This window comes from Salmo salar, chromosome ssa19 (genome assembly GCF_905237065.1).
Source record: "Salmo salar chromosome ssa19, Ssal_v3.1, whole genome shotgun sequence".
Taxonomy (NCBI): Eukaryota; Metazoa; Chordata; class Actinopteri; order Salmoniformes; family Salmonidae; genus Salmo; species Salmo salar.
The window spans coordinates 86,774,399-86,792,231 of NC_059460.1; the positions used below are offsets into that span (position 1 = coordinate 86,774,399).

Here is a 17,833-nt window from a genome sequence, read left to right on the forward strand (position 1 = left end):
AGATAGAACAAACTGACCCTAGCCCCCCGACACATAAATTACTGCAGCATAAATACTGGAGGCTGAGACATAGAGAATTAGTGAATTTAGCACAACAGGTTTAGACTGAACAGTAAACTTTCATGGCAGAGTTATTTATTGCCTTTTTTATAAGCATAGTCACTGTTGGAATGGAGCTAAATGGAAATGTTTTTGAGGGCAGAATTGAAAGGTGTTCTGGTTTGTATTGATTAATCATTAGGGAGTACAATGTAGTCATTTATGTGCATCTTACCTAGCCTGTTGGTACTAATGTGTCCTTGTCCACAATAGGAAGACTAAAGCTGGATATTTTAACAAAGTTTGAATTTACTACAGTTTGAACAAATGGGCTTTTGGGCCTATAGCAAACACACTACTTGAAGTAAGCAATCTGCAATAATACATTGACAACCCCTTTAAACATGAACATATTGCTGTTAGTCTGGCTAGCAACCTCATCAGAACAATGAATCAGTGAAGCAGCTCTCTGGAAGGAATATTTTAGCCATATTAGTTTCAGACACCAATTAGTTTGCTTAATGGTCCCACTGTGTCAATGGGGGCGTGTCAATGGCGCCGGCTTCCTGTGGGCGTATTAATGGTGTCCTGTGGGCCCTGGAGTGAGGGGACTGTTGGCAGGAATCTAGTGACTTTCGGTCTGGGCTGGTAACTACATTCTCGTGTGATATTTAACAAGGTAAGACCCATTGAGGTTAGAAACAGGGAAATAGCAAAGCATACATAAAACAATAAATGCAAATGCACACGACAGTTTTCCAGATGCATCTTAAAGCGCCATGATACAGGTGACTTGTTACAGGAAACCAGGCGTACAGTTGAAGTCTGAAGTTTACATACACCTCAGCCAAACACATTTAAACTCAGTTTTTCACAATTCCTGTCATTTAATCCTAGTAAAAATGCCCTGTTTTAGGTCAGTTAGGATCACCACTTTATTTTAAGAATGTGAAATGTCAGAATAATAGTAGAGAATGCTTTATTTATTTTGTCACATTCCCAGTGGGTCAGAAGTTTACATACACTCAATTAGTATTTGGTAGCATTGCCTTTAAATAGTTTAACTTGGGTCAAGTGTTTTGGGTAGCCTTCCACAAGCTTCCCACAATAAGGGGTAAATTGTGGCCCATTCCTCCTGACAGAGCTGGTGTAACTGAGTCAGGTTTGTAGGCCTCCTTGCTCACACACACTTTTTCAGTTCTGCACACAACTTTTCTTTAGGATTGAGGTCAGGGCTTGACTTTGTTGTCCATAAGAGATTTTGCCACAACTTTGGAAGTATGCTTGGGGTCATTGTCCATTTGGAAGACCCATTTGCGACCAAGCTTTAACTTCCTGACTGATGTCTTGAGAATTTGCTTCAATATATCCACATAATTTTCCCTCATGGTGCCATCTTTTTTGTGAAGTGCACCAGTCTCCCCTGCAGCAAAGCACCCCCACAACATGATGCTGTGCTTCACGGTTGGGATGGTGTTCTTCGGCTTGCAAGGCTCCTTTTTCCTCCAAACATAACGATGGTCATTATGGCCAAACAGTTCTATTTTTGTTTCATCAGACCAGAGGACATTTCTCCAGAAAGTGGTTTTTATTTTATTTATTTATTTATTTTTTGTCCCCATGTGCAGTTGCAAACCGTAGTCTGGCTTTTTATGGCCATTTTGGAGCAGTGGCTTCTTCCTTGCTGAGTGGCCTTTCAGGTTATGTTGATATAGGACTCGTTTTACTGTGGATATAGATACTTTTGTACCTGTTTCCTCCAGCATCTTCACAAGGTCCTTTGCTGTTCTGGGATTGATTCGCACCAAAGTGCGTTCATCTCTAGGAGAAAGAACATGTCTACTTCCTGAGCGGTATGACGGCTGCGTGGTCCCATGGTGTTTATACTTGCGTACTATTGTTCGTACAGACGAACATGGTACCTTCAGGCGTCTGGAAATTGCTCTCAAGGTTGAACCAGACTTGTGGAGGTCTACCTTTTTTTTTTTTTTTTGTCCTTGAGGTCTTGGCTGATTGCTTTTCATTTTCCCATGATGTCAAGCAAAGAGGCACTGCATTTGAAGGTAGGCCTTGAAATGCATCCACAGGTACACCTCCAATTGACTCAAATGATGTCAATTAGCCTATTAGAAAGGGGCCCTTTCTACTGGTCAGTATGTGTTGAGGGGCCCTTTCTACTGGTCAGTATGTGTTGAGGGGCCCTTTCTACTGGTCAGTATGTGTTGAGGGGCCCTTTCTACTGGTCAGTATGTGTTGAGGGGCCCTTTCTGCTGGTCAGTTTTTGAAAGATGTTAGGCATCGAACTACAAGTTTTGCTACCTTAACATTGAAGCCCTGAATTTAGCAGGCACCGCTGTCAGTCCCATAGGGCGGTGCACAATTGGCCCAGTGTCGTACGGGTTTGGCCGTCATTGTAAATACAAATTTGTTGTTAACTGATTTGCCTAGTTAAAGAAAGGTTACATAAAAAAATTTTAAAAAACATCTGTCTTTAATATAAATGACTATCTATCTTACTCACTTGGTCACATCGATAAACATCAACCAGCCAAGCCTATAGACTGATTTTGAAAATGTGTATTATTTTTATGTCCAGTTGCGGACAGAACTAAGACGGTATGAACCCAGTCTTGTCGTGTGCAATTTACGCGTCAGACTCCTCATGTTAATTTCTCAGTCCCAACGCTGATCTAGGTTACGTTTTGGAGTCAGAAGTCATTGGGCTTGGGTTCAGGGCAATGTTTCCTAACACCAAGAGCAGAAGGAAAAAATGAAACCCCTTTGATTTGTTGCTTCCTAAAATCTCTACACTAAGAAGACTTAAAATAATCCAAACTACAGTCCTTTGATACAACAGATGGTAACCAGACCAAAACCTACAGATGAGAATGTTTTTAATGAGCATGTCACCGTAGGAATCCAACGGTAACACAATCAGACCACTCATTAAGATTAAAAAGCTGCAGTACCATCAAAGTAGGGTTTGGTGTTTTCTGGGTTAACGCCGACGGTGGGTTGTGGTGACTGGGTTTGTGGCGACTGACTGCAATCAGCAATAACCCAGATAACAGCTATTAAACCATTTGTACAGAAATACCCATTTTTAAACCACTGAATTCAATAATTCATTAGAATCTATTACATTTTAACCTTAAAGGCCCTGAAAATACCGATCTAGTGGCGTTAGAAACCATGTGTGTCTGAACATTGGTGCCTTAGTCCCAGCACTTTCAACAACCATGGTGTGCTGGCTGACCCGGGGATTTCACACGGTTTGTGGATCTGGTCAATGTGCCCAGTCGCTTCGCAGTACCAGCAAATCAACAGTGGCGCATCCTGGGCTTGCAAGCCCACCGCAAATACTGACTTCTAGATTCCAGCACACAGCAAGGCAGGTAGATTGGCAGAACACGGGTTAAGAACCTGCCTCTCGGGGTATCCTAGGCTAGTCAGCCCAGTGCATCTAGACAGTCCTTACAGCACTTATGTCCTCTCGGGGTATCCTAGGCTAGTCGCACAGCACATCTCGACAGTCCTTACAGCACTTATGTCCTCTCGGGGTATCCTAGGCTAGTCGCACAGCACATCTCGACAGTCCTTACAGCACTTATGTCCTCTCGGGGTATCCTAGGCTAGTCAGCCCAGTGCATCTAGACAGTCCTTACAGAACTTATGTCCTCTCAGGGCTGCCAGGGAGGGACACCACAGCTTGCACAAGCTTCTACTTGCTCATCTATCACGCCAGTGTTTAATTGCTAAATTGTAATTATTTTGCTACTATGGCCTATTTATTGCCTTATCTCATTTGCACACACTGTATATATACTTTTCTATTGTGTTATTGACTGTACGTTTGTTTATTCCATGTGTAACTATCACACTGCTTTGTTTTATCTTGGCCAGGTCGCAGTTGTAAATGAGAACTTGTTCTCAATTGGCCTACCTGGTTAAATAAAGGTTAAATAAATTAAGTGGCACTGTAGACGCAGCAGACTAGGGTGGTAATGTGGTCTTTTTACCCATCTACCCCCCCCTCTCTTCGGAGGACATCTTTTTGGGGGTTTTACAGCTTTTCTGCTACACATACACAGTCATGTTTATATACAACAATCAGCCTTTATATTACTGAACCTCTTCAATCCCACAGCCCATCCCACCTATCACCATAGACCCTTGTTTTTTCCATCTGTCATATTTTTCAATTGTGATGTAGAAAGGTAACAAAAATATAACAAGTAATTATATTATTGATTGACTATGGCTTTCCAAATTTCCAAAAACTGCTATTTGTAAGGTTAATTTTAAGTGAATGTTTATTTGAAAATATAATTTCTGAACCTGTGAGTGGAAACAAGCTACCTGGGGGCTATACCAGTACAAATGAGCTAGTGATTGTAGATTTTGCTGAGAAGAGACAGAGCTGAGGGAGAAATATAGATGTGTATCGATAGATGTGTCTCATTCTGTTGGTGGCAAGAATTATTTATAAGTTAAATTTAGAAACCTGAATGAAGTGGTTTTGTTTCAGTTCATAAACCGTGTACCATGGAATTGGCACATCTCTTCCCATTTTTATTTAGAAACCTGTGTGGTGCAGCTGTCAACATGTTTGTCTTCAAACGGGTATATTTTTCAATTTATGCCAATCCTTTTCAGTCAACTTGTATCTTTTTTTTAAATATTTGGCAGAACAACAAGTTCCCTGCCTTTTCCCTCGAGCGTGGTCTTTGCTGTGACTCACAGGTGACCGTCTTTATTTGGTTGAGGTGATGGTGGAAAGTTGTAGTCTGAGTCACAGTTCCTTCTCACCATCACTGTGGTTGTGTTGAAGGCTTTGACTACTCTCAGCCTATAGCGGCTAATATACACTTCAGAGACACAACAGGCTCTGCAGAACGGCTCAGCCGCCATCTTGGATTGCCTGTCTGGGCTGGTATGACAAAGGAGGAACGCAGTCTCTCCATAGCCCACACTAGCTTGTTGGAGGAGCCTGTCCATCTTGTCATGTGTTTAATTTGAATGCTTTGTTTATAATTTTCCAATCAGACTTGATCCTTGGCCAGTATTCTAGACACCCTGGATTCCCTGTGCTGTTGACTTACACACATTAATGGCTTAGCGGTATGCTAACTGGCTAAAGCTGCGGTATGCTAACTGGCTAAAGCTGCGGTATGCTAACTGGCTAAAGCTGCGGTATGCTAACTGGCTAAAGCTGCGGTATGCTAACTGGCTAAAGCTGCGGTATGCTAACTGGCTAAAGCTGCGGTATGCTAACTGGCTAAAGCTGCGGTATGCTAACTGGCTAAAGCTGCGGTATGCTAACTGGCTAAAGCTGCGGTATGCTAAGTCAGCGTTGGTCTTTTCATGTTTCACTGTAGCTGTGACTTGCACTTCTCTGAGCTTTAGCATTTATGCTCCGGTCCTCCACTACAACTGGAAAACATAGTCGGGGGGGGGCATTATTGTGCCAGTAATTTTTGGCCTGGCTATATAGCGCTGGCTAACCAACTATTGGGCAATGGCAGCTCGGGAGTGATGAAATGTTTCAGGAGAGATCAGACTTCAGGTCTTGGGCTGGGGCGCCTCAATACAATTTCCCCTTTTATTACTACATGCTGTCCAGGTCAGAACTGGTTCTGCCCTGAGGCAATATCTGGACCTGTGGTTCAGTATCATCTGCTGCCAAGGTACACTGGCAGTGCCTGCAGGGGTAGAGCTGCATTCCTGCTGGCTTCTGTTCAGCCCCTCTAAATGAAGATTCTTGGGCTCATTAACTTTCTGGAACCTCTCTGCTGGAGGAAAGCCCCGGGGGGGTATCTGGGGCCGGACCGAGGTTGGGCTAACAATGAACGGACAGAATTTCAACCCCTCTGTTTATAATAAACTGCAGAAACAAGTGGTTTAGACTGCATAGACGCAGTGCTACGCTGTTGAACACTCAGCCTACAGTCTCCAGCTTAAAGGTCCTCCTGCTCACGTTCTGTGTATAGTAGATTGACCACTCTAACATGTGGCTAGTTTCTCAACCTCTAGCACAACATGCATTTTCTCCATGTCGTAATTTGACTGGTGGATTGTGAAACCTTGGCCGTAGATTACTCAATGACCTCCTGCATACCTTACGTGTGTTTGTCATCTCTAGGAAGGTGAGCCTCTTCTGAGAAGGTTGCTCAGCCTTTTAAAGACTTCCTGAGTCTATATAGCGTGGCGGAATTATTAGGCAAGTTGTACGTTTTGAGGATTAATTTTCTTATTGAACGACTACAGCGCTCTCGGTCAATCCGAAATGTTAATAAACCTCAAACCTGAATATTTAAGAAAGTAAAAGTGAGGTTTTGGCTTTCTTTTGGAGAATATCTGTGTGCAGAATTATTATGCAACTAAATGAAAAACGAGAAGTTCCCCATCTCACTTGTTTATTTTCATCTGTTTAAGTGAGAATAATAAACAAACAACTCAATGTATAAATAAACATTTACGACATTTCCAAAAAAAAAATCTGTGACCAATATAGCCACCCTTTTCAATAAGTCATAATCCTTCCATCCATGGAGTCTGTCAGTTTCTTGATCTGTTGACCAACTTTTTGTGCAGCAGCAACCACAGCCTCCCAGACACTGGTCGGAGCGGTGGACTCTTTTCCCACGGGGGGCCAGCACAGGAAAAAAAAAATAAAAAATGTATGAAATGTATGCATTCACTACTGTAAGTCGCTCTGGATAAGAGCGTCTGCTAAATGACTAAAATGTAAATGTAAATGTTTTCCTTCACCGTAAAGCGTCCGTTTAAGAAGGGACCTCAAGTTCTCAATAGGGTTTAGATCAGGCGAGGAAGGGGGCCATGTCATTATTCGTTCATGTTTAAGGCCTTTACTGGCTAGCCAAGCAGTGGAGTACTTCGATGCATGCGATGCAGCATTGTCCTGCATAAAAATCTTGGTCTTCTTGAAAGATGCTGACTTTTTCCTCTACCACTGCTTGAAGAAAGTGTCTTCTAAAAACTGGCAGTGGGTTTGGGAGTTGAGTTTGAGTCCATCTTCAACCTGAAAAAGGTCCAACTAGCTCATCTTTAATAAACCCCATACCAGTACCCCACCTCCACTTTGCTGGCGTCTGAGTCGAAGTGGAGCTCCGTGCCCGTTACTGATCCAGCCATGGGCCCATCCATCTGGTCCGTCAAGAGTCACGATCATCTCATCAGTCCATAAAACCTTTGAAAAATCTGTCTTCAGATATTTCTTGGCCCAGTCTTGACGTTTCAACTTATGTCTTGTTCAGTGGTGGTTGGGTTTCAGCCTTCCTTACCTTGGCCATGTCTCTGAGCACTGAACACCTTGTACTTCTGGGCGCTCCAGGTAGGTTGCAGTTCTGGAATATGACAGCGCTGGAGGATAATGGTTTCCTTTTTTTCCTCAACACGGTTCTTGCGACCCTGTTGACTATTTGCAACAAAACGTTTGGTTCTGTGATCACGCCCCAATATCTTAGCAATTTCAAGAGTGCTGCATTCCTCTGAAATACTTTTTACAATTTGACTTTTCAGAGTCAGTTAAAACCTCTTACATCTAGATGTTCCGCTAGCGGAACGCCTCGCCAATATCCAATGATGGGCGTGGCGCGAATTATAAAGTCCTCAAATCCAAAAACTTCAATTTTTCAAACATATGACTATTTTACACCATTTTAAAGACAACTCTCCTTTATCTAACCACATTGTCTGATTTCAAAGGCTTTTCAACGAAAGCAAAACATTAGATTATGTCAGGAGAGTACCCAGCCAGAAATAATCAGACACCCATTTTTCAAGCTAGCATATGTCACAAAAACCACAGCTAAATGCAGCACTAACCTTTTGATCTTCATCAGATGACACTCCTAGGACATTATGTTATAAAATACATGCATGTTTTGTTCAATCAAGTTCATATTTGTATCAAAAACCAGATTTTTACATTAGCATGTGATGTTCAGAACTAGCATACCCACTGAACACTTCCGGTGAATTTACTAAATTACTCACGATAAACGTTCACAAAAAACATAACAATTATTTTAAGAATTAGAGATACAGAACTCCTTTATGCAATCACGGTGTCCGATTTTAAAATAGCTTTTCGGTGTTACTGTTTTTCGGCCAGGGACTACAGAGTCATCATTCCCCGTTCTGGCGCCTTCTGAGAGCCTATGGGAGCCTTAGAAAATGTCACGTTACAGCAGAGATCCTCTATTTTCCATAAAGAGGCTATAGAAGGACAAGAAATGGTCAGAGGGCACTTCCTGCATGAAATCTTCTCAGGTTTTGGCCTGCCATGTGAGTTCTGTTATACTCAGACACCATTCAAACAGTTTTAGAAACTTTAGGGTGTTTTCTCTCCACATCTAATTATATGCATATTCTAGTTTCTGGGCAGGAGTAATAACCAGGTTAAATCGGGTACGTTTTTTTATCCGGCCGTGAAAATACTGCCCCCTATCCTAAACAGGTTAAATCTCTTCTTTTTTTTGGCCCATTTTGTCTGAGGAAAAGAGTAATAATTATACACACCTTGATATAGGGTGTTGATCTCCTTAGGCCACACCCTCCCTCATTTACATAAATACACATCACCTGATATGCTTAAATCCAATAAGCATTCCAGTTTATACAGCTTGGAGTTGGTAAATATGCATAATGATGATATGGTCAAAATACTGACTTGCCTAATAATTGTGCACACAGTGTATAGTCTGATCTCTGAGCTTTTAAATGTTTAACACCCGGGGTGTTTTCATTAGTCAAATTCCTTTTCAAAACTCTTGGTTTCAGTTGTAAAATATTTTGCAACACTGTTTCCTCCAAACAGAAATCCATTTACACATGTCTTCTAACTACCGGAGGGGTGCTGGGGGGTCTGGTTAGGGGAGGGGTGCGGGGGTCTGGTTAGGGGGGGTCTCGTTAGTGATCTGTACATTGCGTGATTTCCCCACTACATGCTGCCACTGTGATAACCACACTCTGCCAGGCTGCCCAGACTGTTTCCTATAAATACATCTCTGCATAGTGACTGACTATGGTGACTTTTATTCAGTTCACCTTTATTTAACCAGGTAGACCAGTTGAGAACAAGTTCTCATTTACAACTGCGACCTGGCCAAGAAAGCAAAGCAGTTCGACACATACAACAGAGTTACACATGGCGTAAAACAAACATGCAGTCAATAATACAGTACGAAAACAAGTCTATATACAATGTGAGCAAATGAGGTGAGATATGGTGGCGAAGTAAATACAATATAGCAAGTAAAACACTGGAATGGTAGATTTGCAGTGGATGAATGTGCAAAGTAGAAATACTGGGGGTGCAAAGGAGCTAAATTAATAATAAATAACTTAGCGTAATAATATAGCGATAGCCACACTGCCAGCTCAGACATTTTGCTATTTATATGTCTGGATGGCTAAAGCATAGTGACGATGTGAAATCCAGTGTTATTTGTCACAGGCTTTGGAAACAACCAGTGTAGACTAGCAGTGAAATGTTTACTTACAGGCCCTACCCAACAATGCAGAAAAAGGAATGTGGGGGGGTAGGGATAAACGGAGACCAGATCGATGGTAAACAGTAACAGCAGCGTATGTAAAGGGTGAATGCAGATAGTGTGGGTGGCTATTGGTTAACTATAATGTAGGAAATGAGGTCCCGGGCTGGAGCGGTTACAGCTGGTTAACTATAATGTAGGAAATGAGGTCCCGGGCTGGAGCGGTTACAGCTGGTTAACTATAATGTAGGAAATGAGGTCCTGGGCTGGAGCGGTTACAGCTGGTTACCTATAATGTAGGAAATGAGGTCCTGGGCTGGAGCGGTTACAGCTGGTTAACTATAATGTAGGAAATGAGGTCCTGGGCTGGAGCGGTTACAGCTGGTTAACTATAATGTAGGAAATGAGGTCCCGGGCTGGAGCGGTTACAGCTGGTTAACTATAATGTAGGAAATGAGGTCCTGGGCTGGAGCGGTTACAGCTGGTTAACTATAATGTAGGAAATGAGGTCCTGGGCTGGAGCGGTTACAGCTGGTTAACTATAATGTAGGAAATGAGGTCCTGGGCTGGAGCGGTTACAGCTGGTTAACTATAATGTAGGAAATGAGGTCCCGGGCTGGAGCGGTTACAGCTGGTTAACTATAATGTAGGAAATGAGGTCCTGGGCTGGAGCGGTTACAGCTGGTTAACTATAATGTAGGAAATGAGGTCCTGGGCTGGAGCGGTTACAGCTGGTTAACTATAATGTAGGAAATGAGGTCCTGGGCTGGAGCGGTTACAGCTGGTTAACTATAATGTAGGAAATGAGGTCCTGGGCTGGAGCGGTTACAGCTGGTTAACTATAATGTAGGAAATGAGGTCCTGGGCTGGAGCGGTTACAGCTGGTCTGAGGTTGTTTCATAGTTTTCATGGCTTCACTATTATTCAACAATGTAGAAAATAGTAAAAAATAAAGAAACCCTGGAATGAGTAGGTGTCAATCTATGGCTGTCGGCTGGGGCCCCTGTGTCGGCTGGGGCCCCTGTGTCGGCTGGGGCCCCTGTGTCGGCTGGGGCCCCTGTGTCGGCTGGGGCCCCTGTGTCGGCTGGGGCCCCTGTGTCGGCCGGGGCCCCTGTGTCGGCCGGGCTAAGTTAAAAGCATAGTGATTTATACCTATTGCGGAGGGAGTAGTATTTGAGACTAGGGTTTCCAGCTGTGGCTCAGCTTTTCATGACCTGGAGACCAACGCAAACTATCAGATCCCGAAATGAATTCCAGATAGTGGCTTTAAATGAAAAACGGACCTATAAAGACGTCACTTTGTCTGCATGAGTTTTGACTGCTGATGCTGTTTTCTGAAGTGAACAAATGCATGGCTGTTAGGAGGGACGGGTGCTGTGTTTGCTGCTGCCACCACCCCAACCGTCCAGAAATATCCTGGACGGCAGTCTGTGTGAAGAGCATTGTGGGTGCAGGTACACTGCCTTCAGAAAGTATTCACACCCGCTGACTTTTTCCACGTTTTAAAGCATGATTTTTAAAATGGATTCGGCTAACTTTTTTTCCACTGGCCTGCACACAATACCCCATAATGTCAGTGGATTTGTGTTTTTTTTTCTCAACATTTTTACAAATTATAAAAAAATGAATGCAATGTTTTTGTTTCTAAGTCTTCAACTGTATGTTTGGGGGTGAATCCAATCTAACACATCACTGAGATCCACTCCCATGTTTTCAAGCGGGGGGGTGGGTGGCTGCGTCTTATGGATATGTTTAATCGTTAAGGACTGGAGTTTTTTCAGGACAAAAAAAATAAACAGAATCGAGCTCAACACAGATAACATCCTGGAGGAGAACCTGGTTCTGTCTGCTTTCCACCAGACACTGGGAGATGAAGCACAGAACAACATCCTGGAGGAGAACCTGGATCAGTCTGCTTTCCACCAGACACTGGGACATGAAGCACAGAACAACATCCTGGAGGAGAACCTGGTTCTGTCTGCTTTCCACCAGACACTGGGAGATGAATTCACCTTTCAGCGGGACAATAACCTAAAACACAAGGCTACATATTACACTGGACTTCCTTACCAAGAAGATGGTGAATGTTCCACGTTTTGCCTTAAATCTACTTGAAAATCTGCAGTATGGCGAGACCTGAGATGGTTGCCTAGCCATGATCAATAACCATTTTGAGAGGAGTAATCTACATATGTTGTGGAAAGCTCTTAGACATACCCAGGAAGACTCACAGCTGTAATCTCTGGTATGAATTAATTTCTATTTCATTTTCGTACATGTTGGGCTATTGTGTCGTAGTTTAGTGAGGGGGGGGAAATGTCATCCATTTTGAATTTGGGCTGTAACAACAACGTAGAATAAGTCAAGGGGTATGAATACTTTCTGAAGGTATGTTCTATTCAGACCTTACGTCGACATTGAGGGCAGTTTCTTTGTGATTTGTGTACATCCAGTTTTACTGTCAGGACTGATCTGAGCAGTCAAATGACTAGGAGCCTGTGGCGGCGCTGGCAGGAAGTCTAATGGCTTTAGGGGGGTCAGAGGTTTATGAATGGATCAGATGGCTGAACGAGACTGACAGCCTGCTGAACCATACATCGGTACAGCTACTCTGCTGCTTCTCTCTGAAGTCTGTCATTTAGACAACCTGTTAACAAATCATTTACATTAGTCGTTTAGCAGAGACTTAGTGCATCCATCTTAAGGTATCTAGGCAAGACAACCACATTATTCATAGTAAGTCACATTTTTTTCCTGAAAGTAGCGATCAGCGACGTCTATGCTAGTGGGTCGGTCTGTATGCCCACCTGTTGTATAGTGACTGTATTGCCTGTCTCTGAGGTTGTGGCTTGGATGCAGAGGATATGAACAGAATGTGTTTGTTTCACAGCATCTGTTTATAAAATAAAATTGGTCTTACTGTGGTGGGCTTCTTGTTAGCCTCACTGTCTGGTCTAGTCCATATCCTGGACAATGTACAAAGCTCATGATGATAAATGAAGTACTTCGAGATGGATCAAGTCTTGAACTAGGCTTCCAGGCTTCCTTGTGTTTACAACCACTCATAACTATCACGTTAGGGAAAAATATATTTTTTTCCCCATCGGTTACACCAGCCTAATCTTGGGAGTTGACAGGCTTGAAGTCATAAACAGCGCAATGCATTGCGAAGGGCTGTTTGAATGAATGCTTACGAGCGTGCTGCTGCCTACCATCGCTCAGTCGGACTGCTCTATCAAATCATAGACTTAATTATAACATAACACACAGAAATACGAGCCTTAGGTCATTAATATGGTCGAATCCGGAAACTATCATCTCGAAAACAAAACGTTATTCCTGTTACATTGCACAACCTTCAGTGTTATGTCATAATTACGTAAAATTCTGGCTAATTAGTTTGCAACGAGCCAGGCGGCCCAAACTGTTGTATATACCCTGACTCTGCGTGCAATGAACGCAAAATGACACAATTTCACCTGGTTCATATTGCCTCCTAACATGGATTTCTTTTAGCTAAATATGCAGGTTTAAAAATATATATTTCTGTGTATTGATTTTAAGAAAGGCATTGATGTTTATGGTTAGGTACAGTCGTGCAACGATTGTGCTTTTTTTCGCAAATGCGCTTTTGTTAAATCATCCCCCGTTTGGCGAAGTCGGCTGTCTTTGTTAGGAAGAAATAGTCTTCACAGTTCGCAACGAGCCAGGCGGCCCAAACTGCTGCATATACCCTGACTCTGTTTGCAAGAGAAGTGACACATTTTCCCTAGTTAAAAGAAATTCATGTTAGCAGGCAATATTAACTAAATATGCAGGTTTAAAATATATACTTGTGTATTGATTTTAAGAAAGGCATTGATGTTTATGGTTGGAGCAACGTGTACCTAAGCGATTATATGCATCGCAGGACAGGCTAGATAAACTAGTAATATCATCAACCATGTGTAGTTAACTAGTGATTATGATTGATTGTTTTTTATAAGATAAGTTTAATGCTAGCTAGCAACTTACCTTGGCTTCTTACTGCATTCGCGTAACAGGCAGGCTCCTCGTGGAGTGCAATGTAAAGCAGGTGTTTAGAGCGTTGGACTAGTTAACCGAAAGGTTGCAAGATTGAATCCCTGAGCTGACAAGGTAAAAATCTGTCGTTCTGCCCCTGAACAAGGCAGTTAACTCACCGTTCCTAGGCCGTCATTGTAAATAAGAATTTGTTCTTAACTGACTTGCGTAGTAAAATAAAGGTCTAAACATGTTTGTTTTTTTAAATATAAATCGGTGTCCAAAAATACCGATTTCCGATTGTTATGAAAACTTGAAATCGGACCTAATTAATCGGCCATTCCGATTAATCGGTTGACCTCTAGTCTTGAACCAGCCTCTGCTTCCAGGCTTCCTTGTGTTTTGAACCACTCATAACTATCACGTTAGGGAAAAGTATATTGTGCTTCCTGTTGTGTGTAAATGTTTTTCTTCTGTCTCTAGGTGGAGACCAGGGGGTCTTGAATGGCTACTTCAGTAACTGGGCAACAGCAGATATATCAAAACACCTCCCCTTCATCTACAACCTCAGCAGCATAGCAATCTACACCTACCTTCCAGCATTCAAACAGTAAGTACTCAGCCTACACATACCTTCCAGCATTCAAACAGTAAGTACTCAGCCTACACATACCTTCCAGCATTCAAACAGTAAGTACTCAGCCTACACCTCCCTTCCAGCATTCAAACAGTAGGTACTCAGCCTACACCTACCTTCCAGCATTCAAACATTTACATTTACATTTAAGTCATTTAGCAGACGCTCTTATCCAGAGCGACTTACAAAATGGTGCATTCACCTTATGATATCCAGTGGAACAACCACTTTACAATAGCGCATCTAAATATTTTAAGGGGGGGTTAGAAGGATTACTTTATCCTATCCCAGGTATTCCTTAAAGAGGTGGGGTTTCAGGTGTCTCCGGAAGGTGGTGATTGACTCCGCTGTCCTGGCGTCGTGAGGGAGCTTGTTCCACCATTGGGGTGCCAGAGCAGCGAACAGTTTTGACTGGGCTGAGCGGGAACTGTGCTTCCTCAGAGGTAGGGGGGCCAGCAGGCCAGAGGTGGATGAACGCAGTGCCCTTGTTTGGGTGTAGGGCCTGATCAGAGCCTGAAGGTACGGAGGTGCCGTTCCCTTCACAGCTCCGTAGGCAATCAAACAGTAGGTACTCAGCCTACACCTCTCTTCCAGTACTCGTATGATAGAGAACTTCTTACATTGATAAACCATTCAGCTAAATCACAAACATGGCTACATCAAGTTAACATTTGAGTTGATTTCTACAACTCCCTGCTTGCCTGAACATTAGGTGGGAAGATCAGCAGTGGCTCAGTAGTAGGCTGCCTGTTAAACCCCTAGCAGGGGTAGGTGGGTGGTAGACTGCCTGTTAAACCCCTAGCAGGGAGGGGTAGCTGCCTGTTAAACCCCGAGCAGGGGTAGATGGGTGGTAGACTGCCTGTTAAACCCCTAGGTGGTAGACTGCCTGTTAAACCCCGAGCAGGGGTAGATGGGTGGTAGACTGCCTGTTAAACCCCTAGCAGGGGTAGTGTTGGCGTGGGCTGTGAGAAGGGGGGAGGCGTAAGGTGATACGATCACATGAAAGTGTGCTCATGCTGTGGCATCAGGTTACCAGTGATGGGAGCTTTTACAGAGCAGCAGCATGAAGTCTAAAGGCTTCTCCCAGCCACTGTAGGGACCAAGGCCTTGTTGGGTTAGATATCAAGCCGGAGCTTCACAGCTGAGACCAGAGGCCAAAATGAAGCTATTTATTTAAAGACCTTTATGCCTGTAGACAGGACCTCTGCTGGTCAGTGACAAATCTCTCCCTCTCCTTTCTCTTGCCCTTCATTCCCCTCCCCCCCCACCCCCTCAATTGCCCTTCATTCTCCCCCCCACCACCCCCCCCTCTTGCGCTTTATGTTCGCTCACATTTAATTTTCCTCTGGCAAAATCAGCCATTTTAATTAACAAACTTATCTCAGCAGTTAACATGGGTTAATGTATTTCCCCTGGTATCAGAATGACGGGACGACCTTTATTTATTTGCTGCTACTGTTCCGTATGACAAACTCCCGGTCCTGCTTTCAGTGCCAGTCAGTCACACTATTGATTGGGTGTAGGTAATACTGGCGGGGCACAGGGCTTCTGGGACGAGCGGGCGGGGCGCAGGGCTTCTGGGACGAGCTGACTCTTGGAGTCTTATTACTGCTGATTAAATGGTGCGGTGTCATGTTGAATTCAATCACCAATTTATTGGGCAATTTGCTGCCAAACCACATCATTCACAACAACCTTTAACTACAAGATTACAAGTAAATGCTTCTACACCTGCATTGTTTGCTGTTTAGGGTTTTAGGCCTAGTTTCTGTACAGCACTTTGTGACATCAGCTGATGTAAGAAGGGCTTTATAAATACATTTGATTGACGTAAATGAACACTCATTCTGTTCCAGATACGGTGGCAACGCCAAGGTGGTCCACTTCCTGGGTCAGACCAAACCGTGGAGCTATACGTACGACCCCACGACCAAGAGGATCAGCGGGGACATCCAGGAGACCTCCGCACATCCCAGCTTCCTCCTGGACTGGTGGATCCTCTACTCTTCCTCTGTGGTGCCCATGATGACAGAGGGATATGGAGACCAGCCCTTCCACTCTGGCTGTGTGGAAGTCAGTCTAGAAGTATGAGCCTTTTCTTCTTCTACAGAACTGTTATCAACAGCTGGAACAATTGTGGTTACTTGGATGCTTCTTGTTAGTAAGTAAAAGTAATGTAGTCTCTCCGCACCTCCTGAATTAATACCAAACGATTAGAAATTAGGATTAGTCCATTTGTAAAATGTAGTGGTACTTCAGTCCTGATGGCTGTTGCGACGTCTAACCCTCATTTGTCCATCTGATTTACTTTAATCCTCGGTCAAAGAAAGTTGTAATCATCGTGGTCACTGGCATGAGCTGTGGTCCCAGATCTATAGTCACAAGGATGGATGGTATGCTGAAGGAGACTAGTTGGGATGCTGAAGGAGACTAGTTGGGATGCTGAAGGAGACTAGTTGGGATGCTGAAGGAGACTAGTTGGGATGCTGAAGGAGACTAGTTGGGATGCTGAAGGAGACTAGTTGGGATGCTGAAGGAGACTAGTTGGGATGCTGAAGGAGACTAGTTGGGATGCTGAAGGAGACTAGTTGGGATGCTGCCTTAACAGACAACGCCTTATCTCTCGTCACTAATAATCGCCGCTTCTTGTGGGCAATCTGTTGTACAATAAACCTGGCTTAGCTTCTAGCCCTATAATACGATAGCCAAGCGAACACAAGGCTATAAGAACTGAACAAAAATATAACCGTTTTGGTCCTATGTTAAAATTGGCTGAAATAAAAGATGCCAGAAATGTTCCATACGCACAAAAAGCTTATTTCTCGTTTTGTGCACAAAGTTGTTTACATCCCTGTTGGTGAGCATTTTCTCCTTTGCCAAGATAATCCATCCACCTGACAGGTGTTGCATATCAAGAAGCTGATTAAACATGATTCTTACACAGTTGCACCTTGTGCTGGGTGACAAAAGGTCACTCTAAAATGTGCAGTTTGGTCACACGCCACAGATGTTTTGAGGGAGGGAACAATTGGTGTGACTACTGCAGCAATTCCCCGTTAATTAATCTAGTTTAAGGCAACTCAAGGTAATTTTTAGAGCTTTTGGCAGTACAGCCATCTGGCCTCAACTGCAGACCGCGTGGTGTTGTGTGGCGGAGTGGTTTGCCAACATCGTGAACAGAGTGGTTGAGTTATCGTATGGGCAGGCATATGCTATGGACAATGAACACACTTGTGTTTTATCGATGGCCGTGACGAGATCCTGAGGCCCATTGTCGTGCCATTCATCCACCGCCATCACCTCATATTTGGGGTGGCAGGGTAGCCAAGTGGTTAGAGCGTTGGACTCAAAGGTTGCAAGTTCGAATCCCCGAGCTGACAAGGTACAAATCTGTCGTTCTGCCCCTGAACACTGTTCCTAGGCCGTCATTGAAAATAAGAATTTGTTCTTAACTGACTTGCCTAGTTACATTAAGGTAAAATACATATACTGCTCAAAAAAATAAAGGGAACACTTACACAACACATCCTAGATCTGAATGAAAGAAATACTTTTATTAAATACTTTTTTCTTTACATAGTTGAATGTGCTGACAACAAAATCACACAAAAATAATCAATGGAAATCCAATTTATCA

General features: G+C 43.4%; 1 protein-coding gene across 1 annotated transcript in view; it reads left to right on the forward strand.

Annotated features, from left to right (window-relative positions):
* LOC106579759 (glycogenin-1) overlaps positions 1-17,833 on the forward strand; it is a 30,554-nt gene that overhangs the window by 10,233 nt on the left and 2,488 nt on the right. Inside the window, exons 5-6 of the mRNA XM_014159923.2 lie at positions 14,043-14,169; positions 16,053-16,281. Coding sequence (XP_014015398.1) covers positions 14,043-14,169; positions 16,053-16,281 — 356 coding nt within the window. The remainder of the gene's footprint in view (positions 1-14,042; positions 14,170-16,052; positions 16,282-17,833) is intronic.